Source organism: Cynocephalus volans, chromosome 11, assembly GCF_027409185.1.
Source record: "Cynocephalus volans isolate mCynVol1 chromosome 11, mCynVol1.pri, whole genome shotgun sequence".
In the NCBI taxonomy this organism is placed as follows: domain Eukaryota; kingdom Metazoa; phylum Chordata; class Mammalia; order Dermoptera; family Cynocephalidae; genus Cynocephalus; species Cynocephalus volans.
The window spans coordinates 112,894,676-112,908,201 of record NC_084470.1 but is presented as its reverse complement, the minus strand read 5'-3'; the positions used below and the strand labels follow the sequence as shown (position 1 = coordinate 112,908,201).

Sequence of the window (13,526 nt, the reverse complement as noted above, 5' to 3'; positions counted from 1 at the left end):
TTCATTTACTCTTTCTTTAGTTGAAAGCAATTGATTATACAGGAGAGGGAAGATGCTACTATCTTAGGTTTGACTTCTGCTACAATATGACATTGGACAGGGTATTTCACCTCTCTGGCTTCTAATGTGTAAGTAAAAGGATAATGAGTATTGGTTGAGGTAATTTTTGAAGTTCCTTCTTAACTCAGAGTCTTTGTTTCTAAAACTGGCTATCCTTTCTCAAATTTGACAAGCTAAGGAAAATGCTGATCTAATAGATCCATGTAACTTTTAAGTGTAGCATCTTGAAGGTGTCCCTCTATCAACTAAAGAACAAATGTCTCAGTTTAATATATGACTATGTCAAAAAAAAGAAAAAAAAAATGTAACCACGGTAGGTGACCAAAGGGATACTTAACTTTCAGGAATTTTGAAAGCCCAATAGTATTTAGTATATGCTCTCTCAGCATTAAAAAGGTCACCTTGCTAATACATGTTAATTTTGAATGTTTAATTGACCTTTGGAATTTTAATATCAACCTTTTTTGGTGTGTTTAGAGGTTGGAGCAATCACGGAAGAAACTGAAGCCTGTGATTGGTGGAGTTTGGGTGCTGTCCTCTTTGAACTTCTCACTGGCAAGGTAAGCAGTGACCTGGATGTTTAATAAATTTACCCAGATGCCACTTTATTTCAAATGGAGAACGTTAGCCTTTGCCTTCAGTTTTTAGGTCAGGGACTAAGTAAGAATAGTTTTGACACCAAAAACGAGCAGAGAAATGCAAGTTTATCAAGATTCCAGATTTTTTAAAAAGTAGAATTGCATTATGTTGAATAAATTGATGGTAAACCTCTATTATGTCACAGTGTTACATAGTGGGATATAAGACTGAGTAAACATTTTTTCTTTTCATTTTCTATGATTCAGCTTTGAGTTAAATCTGTAAGGTTTATGTAAGGATGTATTAGAATTCTCTGGATGTTTAAAACATCTTGTCTGAAACCTGGAGGGAATTCTCATTTTAGAAAATTAATGTAGGTATTAAAGTAGCATTATCTTTTTTTTCAATATTGTAAATTTTTTCTATCTATTCTAGCTTAAGGACAGAATTTATACTCTCTTTGGTCAATAACTTTTAAGTATGATGTTTGAGGTTAATAGACTATATCGAGTACTGTGCAGATTGCCTCCTGGGAAGAAAACAGAGGAACAGTTTTACTTTAAGTAGTTATCTACCTTAAATATGTAGATAATATCAGACTCCTAAGATTCTTATGGAGTTTACAAATCACCTTTACATACATTTAAACTGTAAAGTACATATGTAAAGCATTATTATTTACAAATTCTAAACCTTGAAGGCTTTTAAGAACATTAAAACATTTCAGAGATATCAAGTCCCTTTTTAGTTTTTGTGTGTAATTTAAGCTTTTCTATTATAAGCCATTTTATAACTAAGGGAAAAGGGACAGTAGCATAAGCTTATGGTGTGATCATGATGACTGTCTTTGTTTCATTTAGAAGTTCTAAAAGCTCATAGCCCCCATCCTAAACTGTGTGTGGCAACTGTATTGATTACTACACCTCCAGTTAAGATGATTGTTGAGCTCTCTGTACTTGCTGTTCATAACTCCTGTGATAGAACAGAATATGATGTTATTTGGGATAAGAAGTATACCTGATTGATTGTTTCAGACTCTGGTTGAGTGCCATCCAGCAGGAATAAATACTCACACAACTTTGAACATGCCAGAATGTGTCTCTGAAGAGGCTCGCTCACTCATTCAACAGGTAATTTAACTGCCCTATTGGACAAGTATATCAACCATGCAAATTAGAAGAGCCCACAGCTCTGAAACCTTTAAAGAAATTAGTTTTGGGCAAGAAAGACCCATGTATAATTACACATTCAGAATTAATAGTGTATCTTTAGGCTTCTGCTATTATCCAAGTATTGGTGGGGTCAAAGAAGATAGTTAAAATTTATTGGTATTTTTTTATCCCCACAAATCAACGGTAACGCTTAGTCAATTCCATATATTTGTGAAGGTGTGAGATTTGATTATTGCTTTTATCTTGTCTGGGGCTACTCTATTTTTGTATTACATTTTGTAACCTTGTATAAATGGGCTATTTTCAATCTTTAATTCTTATTTATAAATAGTAACGGGCCACTCAAGTTGCTCAGGAGAGAAGTGTTGTTAGAAAATCCTGTCAAGGGGCTTAGCTCATTTGGTTAGAGTGCAGTCTTATAACACCAGGGTCACAGGTTCGGATCCCCAGATTGGCCAACTGCCAAAAAAGGGAAAATCTTGTCAAGTTAGATCACTTATAGGTCCATCCATTGGTGGAAATTGAGTGTTGGTGTCAATTAATACATTTTAGTGCTTTGAAGAAAGAGACTATTGATAATTAAAGTTCAATATCCCAGAGGCAGGCTTTGAACTGTGGTGAGCTTCTTAAATGGATTCCTTATGTTTAAAATACTCCTGTAGTTTTCTTTTCTTTATTACTATTATTATTATTATTATTTTATTGGTTATGAATATTCATGAGATACAAAGCTGATTGTCACCCCTTGTGTCCAAGATGTGAAGGCCAAATTCATACTGGCAGCATACCCATTACCACAAATTGCGTTTGTACCCCGTGTCCCCCACCCAATTATCCCCAACGTCCCCCCCCCCCGCTTCCCTCCACACTCCACTTTGTAGCCCAAGGTATGTTCTTCCTGTAGTTTTCAGTAATTAGTTTTGCTGAATAGGTTATTAGAATTGTGAGGTGATAGGCTCACAGCAAATCAGCAAGAATTTTCAGGCCCAGGATCTTATACTGAAGATCAAGAACTAAAATTGTTTAGTGAAACAGGAATTATTTTTTAATCAGGGAAAAGAAAAATTAAAAGAAAAGAAAAAAAGGGAAAGGGAGAATATATTAAGAAGACAATTACCTAGTTTTCTCTTGAAGAGTGATTTTGGTTCTGTTCAACAGATATCCTATGAAAAGCACAGTGCTATAAGCTACAAAGATAATTCTCACAAATAACTATACCACAAGGTGGAATTTAATAAAGACTGTCAAAGAGATTCAAAAAATACTTTGGCAAGTCAAGAGAAGGAGGGGTCATAGTCTTTGCAGTGGTAATATTAGAAAGGTTTTTGTGGAGTGGATATTGTTTTTGCTGGACTTTAGGTAGAATTCCAGCATAGCAAGGTTGTATGTGGGAGGAACAGCCTAGGTGGAATAAACAGTTTGAACAAAGGCAGGGAAGGAGTCGGAGAGACTCAGTTCAGAAATCAGAAATTTGGGGCCGGCCCATGGCTCATTTGGGAGAGTGCGGTGCTGATGGCACCAAGGCCACGGCTTCGGATCCCATATAGGGATGGCCGGTTTGCTCACTGGGTGAGCGTGGTGCTGACAACACCAAGTCAAGGGTTGAGATCCCCTTACCGGTCATCTTTTAAAAAAAAAAAAAAAAAAGAAATCAGAAATTTGGTTTGTGTGGAGTGGAGGGATGAATATAGGGATGAGTAATAGTAGTTGGTAAGTGTATAAAGATAAGTTGAGGTTCTCTTATGGGGTTCCATTGTCATAAACACCAGGATGGAGTGATGGTATTTAATTCATTAAAGATTTGAGATTTGGAATTTGTGTGCAGAAGAGTGAAAGGATCAGAGTTGTGCTTCAGAAGATTAATTTGCCCAGCCTATGTAAAGTATAAAGAAACATAATCAGGTTGGAAATACTGAGATGACAATACCCAGAGTACTCTGCAAAAGGATTAAGAGGTAATGAAAAGATATATAAAACATTTCATTCTAATGGGAGAAAAAGAGCAGCTATTCATTTGATTCATCTTATTGGTTGTGACACAAAGTAAATTCAAAGTATTTTTTAGTAAATAATTTAGGGAAGGCCAACTGCTATTTTTTGTTTCTCTTCCTTAAAGAAGTAGTTGTTATTATATAATATTGAAAACAGAATTCCCCACAATAATATACCAGGTTCTGCTCCTGTCTTTATTAGAAATTATGTTGTAATGGAGTCTAGGCTTAAGGTATGTTAAGTCCCCACATGCAGACATGTATAGGTTATATAGTAAATCAGCATTCTGTCACTGGCCTGCCTGAGGAAACTACCACTCATGTTGAGGAAACATCATCAGGAAAGGGAAAAGGGGTCTCTTGGCATGATTAGCAATTTGTCATTTTGACTTTCCTTTTCCACTACCTCACAGGTCATAGAGGTCACTTTTTAAAAAATCACAAAATGATTTATATGGAAATAATTATTCTGCTTTGGGGAAATTTTCTCTTTAGTCTTTCAGCTCCTTGCTTTGTTCTTAGATTTCATAATCCCCTAACCCCAATGTTTAGTCATCTGTCCCAGTCAAGTGAATGGTGCTAAAGTAAACATAGTCACATTTCAAATGCAATTTAAAAAAAATCCTCAGAGCATTGACAGTGTGCATTGAGTTGATTATGACACAGTTGCCTTGTAGTTGAAAGATATGTGAGGAAAAGACTTGCAAAACAAATTTCTGTACCCTCATTGCTCAGCTCTGTTGCCTGTTCTTCGGGAAAGAAGCAGTTGGCATTGGCTGTCTTTGATTCATTATCTTGAATGTGCCACTGGCTTACACATTCTCTTAAGCTATAGAATCTGTGTGATCTCTCTTGAAGCCTGTTATAACACTGAAAAGGGCAGAATAAGAAAGATAGTCATGGGTAAAACAATTATACTTTTGCTTATAGATTTATAGTTGCAGATGTATAGAGGAGTCCATGAACTAAGTAAATGGACTTTAGTAAAAGTCAAAATATGAACCTTTGGAATTTCACATTTAAAGTCATTTTTTTGGAAAGAATGGGGGTGGAAGAGCGAATTGTAACAGAGAGAAAGAACTTATGTGTTTATATGTTTCCTGAAATATTAAAAATCTAATGCTATAGTTAGTTAATTCTTATCAATATTTGGTATGTTAGATTTATATTAAAATGTCTGCTGCCTTCCACATTTCAGTCAGTAGAGACAAGTTGTCTGGTTTTGAAAATGGATTTGATACATTTAGGATATTCCTATGATGGTTGTTTTATAAGAGCTTTTCTCAACACATCTTAGTAACTTCTAATATAAAAATTCTTTGAGCAGTGAGCTTTAATAAACAGTAATATGGTCATTTTGAGTGCTAGACATAATAATTTCAAGTGAAAAGCCTGTTAGTATTGTTTTTTGAAGTACATATATGCTTTACTTCCCTTACAGATTTGGTAATATCAAAGTGGAATAATAGATTCTTGGCATTTGCAGATCACACATTCATACGGCAGTGTAATGTTGTAGTTAAGGCATGGATTCTGGAGCCAGAGTGCCTGAATTCAAGTACTGTCTTTGCTGCCTACTACCTGTATGATTTTAAACAAGTTACTTAATTTCTCTGAGCCTCTGTTTTCTCATCTATATAATGTAGATAATAATAGTAGCTCTTCACAGAGTTGTTGTAAGTTAAATGAATTTAACCTATGTTAAACACTTAGAATAATGCCTAGCACATGATAGTGTCATGTAAATCTTTATTGTTTTCTATACTGATAGGACAATATTGAAGGTTTATGACATATAGTAATTTGTAATTTGATGAAGCATGTATTTGAATTATAGGGCTGCTAGTGTAAGAGTAAGGCAACTGCTGATGACACAGGTGAGAAGGTCTAAAAGTGAAGTAGACTAGCACATAATAGGACATCAATTGATATTTATTATACAAATAATTGAATTAATGAATCATGAGTGAAAGAAAAGATGGAAATAAAGGAAAAAGAAGAGAACAAACAGTTTTGGTTAAATTTGAATAGTGAAATTTCCTATATGTATAGGACCATTAATGTTCTAAAGAAATCATTTACATATTTCAGTTGTACTTGGCTACATTCTATGGAAAATATTATTTGCTGTAGAAGTATTCTTAGATTTTAATAGTTGTGACTGCACGAGGAAATTGGCAAATTCTCTCCCCACAAAAAAGCATAAAGTTGTACAGACTTGGTAAAAACAACCATTTTAATGCTCTGGGAATTGATCAAAGGACACAATAATCTGAAAAGTGTTTATGCTTGAAAAACAGTTGAACGTTGGAAAAGAATAGGAGAACTCTGTGGCATTCTTGACCAGTCTGCTCCCATTCTCTTTTCTCTGCTTGGTCAGGTGCAAATGTTCTGCCAGGGTGGGGCAGGCCAGCGAGGACCAACCCTGAGGCTGCATGAATGCATAGAGACAGGCAAAGGGCCCAATGGAAAGTAAAAGCCAGGGCAGACTTGGTTTAGTGGCCTAAACTTTGAGTGAAGTTCTCATACCTATTAGCAGAGGACAGAAGCCTGAATGGCTAAGATATTTGAATATGACCTCTGTTCAATTATTGGTTGACCACTAAATTATGCAGACACAGCAGTGACCCCAAGGAAGCCAAGCTTAAAGGTAAAATTAAGAAAAAAAAAAAAAAATCAAAAAGCAAGCAGAGATGTCAGCAGCTGCACATTACAGTGCAGGGGGGAAGGTGCTTAGCAGATTTACAGATCTAGATGAAGCAAGTTACCAAAGAACAAACAAACCATCAGGAGTAATAATCTTCATGGGGAAAAAAAAAAAATCAGACTCCAGAGTTGCTAAAATATATCATCTAAAGAGTCTCATTTTTAGTGAAATGTAATACAAGACATACACAGAAATAAAAAAATATGACCCATATGCAGGAAAAAAGCAATCGATAGAAATTGTCTCTGAGTGTTCCCAGATTTTGGATTTAACAGACAAAGACTTCAAAGCAGCTGTTATACATATTTTCAAAGAATTACACCATATTTAAAGAATTAAAGGAAAGTATAACAGTAATGAATCAACAAATAGATTCTCAATAAGGAGATAGAAATTATATATATTTAAAAAAGAACCCAAGTAGAAGTCTCAAGTTGAAAAGTACAGTAATTTAAATGAAAAAAAATTTACTAGAGGAAAAAAATTTATTGGAGTAGCTCAAGAGCAAATCTGAGGTAGAAGAAGAAACAATCAATGATCTTGAAGATAATAGAAATTATTCAATCTGAAAAACAGAAAAATTGGAAGAAAAATTAATGGGGCCACAGAGACCTATGAGAGACAACATCAAATGTACCAATGTACATATAATGGTAGTCCCAGGAGAGGAACAAAAAGAGGATACAGCAAAAATATGTGAAGAAATAATGAGTGAAAATTTTCCAAATTTGATGATAAACATTAAACTATGCACCTAAGAAACTCAGTAGACCTTAAGTAGGAAAGTACAAAGAGATCCACACTTAGATACAAAGAGGAAAATCTTGAAAGCTTTCAAGAAAAACAACTCATCATATAGAAGGAAGCATTAATGCCTGACTTCTCATCAAAAACAATGGAGGACAGAAGATAGCAAAATGACACATTCACACTGCTGAAAGGAAATAACAGTCAACCAAGAATTTAGCAAAATTATCCTTCAAAAATGAAGGTGAAATAAAGACGTTCTGATAAAGAAAGACTGAGAATTAATTGCTAGCAGATCTACCTTATAAGAAATTCTGCAAGAATTCTTTCAGATTGAAAGGAAATGATAACCAGACAGTTACTCGAATCCGAGGAGGAAATGAAGAACTCTAAAGTTGCTTAAAATTATTGAATTGTACACTTACAATAGATAAATTTTATGCTATATAGATTATCTCCTCAGTAAAGCTTTTAAAACCTAAATTTGAGGATGTACGAATGTCTCAAGGCATATTCTTCCAGCATGCCCAGAGTCCCCATATAATTGTATGTGACTACTTCAATTTTCCCACTCTATTAACAGTGCTGTTGCATGTAACATTATTAACTTATTACGTATGTGTTTCCTATTTCTGAAAAAATCAAAACACATTTCATTGGGTCAAATTATTTTGAGTCAGTTATTCCAAAGAAAACAATTTTGGAATATGAATTTGTTTATTCATGCTTTAGGTGAAGTTTAGTCCCAATGCATATATAGTTCATTAGGGGTTGAAAGACTTAGTGTGCTTTCCAGACTTCCTAATCATGAAGCAAGTAGCTGGCTCCCAGAATTTAGTGCAGTATCTAATTAATCTCATGGTGTACTTTTGGAATAGGAAATTGATAGGTGTAACTATCCTGTTACACTATATGAGAATGAGGGAAACAAAAGTGAGTTGCTCATGGTCATGTTTCAAATCAGTTGAAAAGCCATAAACTCAGTTCAAATATCCCCCACCTCCCCACAGCTAGAGTGGTGTTAGGCATAGCTCCCTTTCAAGAAAACATAGTCAGTTCCCTATTAAGTCCGTTTGTTACTGGGTTTGAATTTAGTTTTTTCTTTCATATATTTTGTTTTCCTTTGATTCACCAGTTGGATTCCTGTTACTCACTAAATCCTTCTTTTTCAGCTCTTGCAGTTCAATCCTCTGGAGCGTCTTGGTGCTGGTGTTGCTGGTGTCGAAGATATCAAATCTCACCCATTTTTTACCCCTGTGGATTGGGCAGAACTGATGAGATGAACACGCTGCGGATTGTTTTCACACATCCTGATCTTCTCTGTGACAGGCATCTCCAGCACAAGGGCAACTCTGCAGCATAGTCACTATGGAGCACCAAAGCATTTGGATATAGACCTTTAGAGGAAATGCAGGAAGAAAAAGGCTAAACAAGAACAACTCATGTACAATTACTGGCTGGACAAGATATTAGCTAATTTTGCCCAGAGCTGTTATGTACTCACCTTTAACCAAGGTGTTATCTTAGTGTTGCAGGTGAGTTGTTAACCCAACTGAAAAAGGAATGCCCTTCAAGAAGTTCCTCTGATATGAAGCTCTAAGTGTAAAATTAAATTTTACTTGAAAGAAGGACTTTTACATGGCAGCTAACAGAGCTTTCTGCTAATAACCAGGATTGGTTTATATGATCAAATTAATATTTGCAGATTAAGACACTAAAAGCTTCATGAATAATGTCATCTGTGGGACCAAAAAATTGAGAAAAAAAGAATATACGCATGATGTCTGACAGAAAACCTGCACCATGGTCTTATATAATTAATGTATCTTGAATGTGGCCTCAGATTATATCTGTGACAAAATGCTCCGTGTTGTCAACTTTGTACTTTGTTGGTTGATACTGCTTATTTAGAGAAGGGTTTGTATAAACACCCATGCTGTCTTTCTCTTCAGCCTCACCTTTCTTTCTATATCTTCATTTCCTGCACCCTTTGCTTTTTCTCTAGTATTGTTCCTCCTAATCCTAACACACTACAACTTAAGGAGGAAAGGGAGTGTTTATTTTCCCAGACTGCATCAACTTAATAAGGACTAAGAAATCATAATGTAAAATAAATATGGTAAAAATTTAGATATCTTCTTCATTTAATAGCTTAAGGTTTTTTCTTATTTGTTTTATTTTTTTAAGAAAGGTCTCTTCCTCTCCTTTTGGAATGTTATCAGTTTCTGCTGCTGCTTCTTATACTTGACTTCATTTTACTTTGGGGCTTGGTATACTAAGAACCCAAGGATCTCATCTAAATGGAATTGAATGACAATCCTATTTTAGTACTTACAGTGATGAGATTTCTACATTTGAACTTCTAATCTACTTGATATTATATAGAAAGAATGTGAGTATTCACACATCTCCAAACATTAGTATTTGTTATTTCTTAGTGTTGCAAAGATAGCTCCTATAGTCATGCATTGTTTACAAAAATTTACAAATGTTTTAAAGTAATGTCTATTTTTAAAATTTTATCCAAAGAAAGAATAAGTTACTATTTTCAAGTTAGAAGCCACCAGAAATAATTGAAATTTTCTGTATGTTTTCATCTTCTTTGTATTTTTGAGACCTGTTAGTGCCCACCCTTACTCTAAGAGCATCTGTACAGCTTCCATCTGCCTGTGACTGGGTCCTCCCGGCAATTTAAATGGAAGCAGAAAATGCTTTAGTGAAACAAAGGAAATATGCAGGCATTTTTCCTTTTTTTATTATTCTACTCCCCTTTTTCCTTTTTGGTCCCCTTATAACCTGAACCCCAGCTGAAGGGCTGCAACAACACCAGGCTGGGGAGCAGGTCATGGGGATCATAGCTCAGTCAAGATGACATCACTCCCTGGAACTGGATTTCAATGCACTAGTGTCCTGGCCTCATAACAGGAACTCATGCAGGTGAGACACAAGAATGACTTCCTTTGTAGGACTAGTCGGAAATCTGCTAGTACTTAGAGCTGGCCATTACAGAACTTCCTTCCAGAAGTGCCCTATGACATGAAAGTAGGACTTCACAGCTAAGGTGAGGATCCCTGCTCTGCCACGTGATTTGGGTTTCTTGGATTCAGAGGACAGTAATGTCAACAGATGGTTGCTATGTCAAGTCTGATGACAATTTTATTGTTTGTTTCTCCCTCTCTTTCTCTTTGTATGTTTGATTGGAGCTTGTGCTTAATGTAAATACATTTATAATCATGGTGGACATGAATTATTTTAGTAATAAACACACAGGTTAAATGGCTTTGGGGTGATGGACCCAAGTCTTTTTATTTGATGGTGTATTTTAAGCTCTAATGCTGTGAGTGATACTGGTTTTTGTTATTTTTTGTATTTTATTTGTTTAAGCAGGGGAGTGGAGTATGGGTCAAAATCTTAAAAGAAACTGCCACTTAGAATTTCTCATTTGATTTTTTTTATTGTAGGAAAAAATACATGAAATTCACCATTCTAACCATTTTTAAGTACACAATTCAGTTGTGGCATTAAGTACACTCACATTTTTGTGCAACCATCACTGCTGTCCATCTCCAGAACTCTTTCATCATCCCAGACTGAAACTCTGTATCCATTAAATAGTAACTTCCCATCCCCTCCCCCTTCCAGCTCCTACTAACCACTATGTCTCTTTGAATTTGACTATTCTAGGTCCCTCATATAAGTGGAATCATATATTTGTTCTTTTGTGTCTGGCTTATTTCACTTAGCATATAGTTTTCAAGGTTCATCAATGCAGAAGCATGTATTAGAATTTCCTTCCTTTTAAAGGCTGAATAATATTCTATTGTATGGATACACCACATTTTGTTTAACTATTCATCTGTTAGTGGACATTTGGGTTTTTTCAATCTTCTGGCTGTTGTGAATATAGCCATTATGAACTTTGATGTACAGATATTTGTTTGAATCCCTGCTCTTATTTGATTTTATATTTTTATACAAAATTACCAATGTCATTGACTGTTATTTTAATATGCTCTTTATAGAGGGACTTTTCTAGACAGGTTGCCTATACCATTATGGTGCAGTGCCACTTAAGATATGATATGAAAATCTACTATTTTTGTTTCACAGATGAGTAAGTTAAGCTTCTTAAGAGTAAAAAAGGATACCATCATTTTAGCAATTTGCTTTAGCTATGATAGGAGTTAATATTATTTGAGACATGGATCTTTTCAACTTATTTGTTATAATAACTGAACTTTTAAAAAAGTTTTATTTTATTTTTGATTGACAAATAATAATTGTATATATATATGGGGTATAATGTGATGTTTCAATACATGTGTACATTGTGGAATGATCAAATCAGGCTAATTAACATATCCATCACCTCAAATACTTATTATTTCTTTGTGGTAAGAATATCTAAAATTCACTCTTTTAGCTATTTTGAAATATACAATGTATTATTATTAACTATAGTCATCATGCTGTGCAATAAGTCACCAGAATCTATTCCTCCTAACGGAAGCTTTGTACCCTTTGACCATTATCTCCCCTTGTCCCATCCACTTCCCCACCCTGCCCCACCCCACCCCAGCTTCTGGTAACCACCTTTCTGTTCTCTACTTCTTTGCATAAACTGGACTCTTGATGTTATGTTTAAACCTGTCTTTTAAACAGCTACAGTTGCTGTTGTGTTTCTACCCACAAACCTTTCTTATCCTGTCTTATTTCAGGGTCAGTGTGAACCAAGACTGAGTTTTGCTTTTATGTAATGCATGTACTACAGAGTATAAAATTTATAGGTAATACTCATGCTGTGACCAGTAACACAATGCTAGGGCCCCACACATAGAATGCCTTGGTTGAAGTTGCTTGTCTGTAAGCTAGGAATCCAAATGGAAAGGAATCTAACTGTGGCACTGAAAGAAAGGCTCCTTGCCTCCCAAGGGCCGCTTATAGCATCTTAATTGGACTCACTTAGGGATTACTTTACGGTGAAGGCCAAAGCATAAGATTGATCATCTTTCTTCTTTAGAGGAATTGATTTAACCTCTGGTATATCCCAGTACTCTCAATAATGGAGCCTGGTATTTCAAGCTCTTTCTTTGAGGATTGTACATTATCATGGAAGGTCTTAAAGTGTCATCCTGGTCATGTCTCTGTGACTAATTAGTCATATAACCTTAATCAGATAACACTATTCTGGGCCTGTTCCCTCACCTGTACAATGAAAGGGTAGGTGAGTTCTAAGCTGTACAAGAATGTGATGGGTTTTCTATTTTTCAAAGTGAACTAATTTGATAAACTAACATTGTAGGAAAGACAAGGTTAATGAATATCTTAATTTGGTACTTAACTGTTTTCTTATAATTATTTGTTGTAATCCCAGATGCTTGGGTTGCTGCCATATACCCACCCGCTCAGTAGCATAGTCCTTGGTGGCTATATGGCTATAAAAATTATAAATAGAATGAAATAGTAAAAGGTTACTTCTCAGTCAGCCCTGCACTGGAAAGGAGAGTCGAAGGTCCAGATAGAAGTCCCGGATGTGAGAGGAGGCCAGGGCGCACCTCCATTTGCTCCCTTGCTAGACCTTTCTCAGTTCTGTGGTGGTATTCCCACCCCCGTTGCCCTCATCCATCATATTTTATGTGTTTATTTGACTCAGTCCTTTGGCAGGCATAATCAGAGTACAAAATTGATACGTTCTGTTCTTATTTAATGCAGAGCATTAACCTCTACCAGTCTAGGTAATTTGGATTTTTGAGTATTTGTTGTCTTCTCAGCTCATTTTAAGGATTCCATATTAAGTCCTGATATTGAAGGGTTACTGAATGGCAAAAGCTGTGAAGTCATCTACTTCTAAATAAAGTTGTAAACATCATAACAGTGGGGAAATGGAAGCAAAGTATTACATGTTCTTGTGACTTGGCAGCTCTTATTCTCTCAAGGACAGTAAATAGGAAACTGGAGTACAAGCTTCCTTTTTGGTAAGATTTATAATGGTAGTGATGTGCGTGCAGTCAGATCATATGGCCTTAATTTTTTTGTGCCTATCACATGGCTTCTTCACTTGATCTAGGGATCTCATCTCAAGGGGAAATAGAGGCAGAGATGACTTGTGGAGGCGTAAGAGAGAGTAACCTGTGTGAGGAGGTCTAGGGAAGTGGCAGGCAGCACAATGCTTGCCAGGGGTTTTGGCCCAGGCGTCTGGAGCAGTGGAGAGCCGTCTTGTTGAGCTGTTTTAAAGTGAGATTCTTTGTTCTTCCCTTAGGAAGAGTTAAG

The 13,526-nt window shown here is 35.6% G+C and overlaps 1 protein-coding gene across 3 annotated transcripts in view; it reads left to right on the top strand.

The window, feature by feature from the left end:
• The window catches only part of RPS6KC1 (ribosomal protein S6 kinase C1), a 207,038-nt gene extending 196,502 nt beyond the window's left edge, over window positions 1–10,536 (top strand). For all 3 annotated transcript variants that reach the window (XM_063114826.1, XM_063114827.1, XM_063114824.1), the window contains 3 exons: window positions 538–620; window positions 1,674–1,769; window positions 8,429–10,536. In XM_063114826.1, coding sequence (XP_062970896.1) covers window positions 538–620; window positions 1,674–1,769; window positions 8,429–8,539 — 290 coding nt within the window. In that variant the 3' untranslated portion in view covers window positions 8,540–10,536. The remainder of the gene's footprint in view (window positions 1–537; window positions 621–1,673; window positions 1,770–8,428) is intronic.
• The last annotated feature ends 2,990 nt before the right edge of the window (window positions 10,537–13,526 follow it).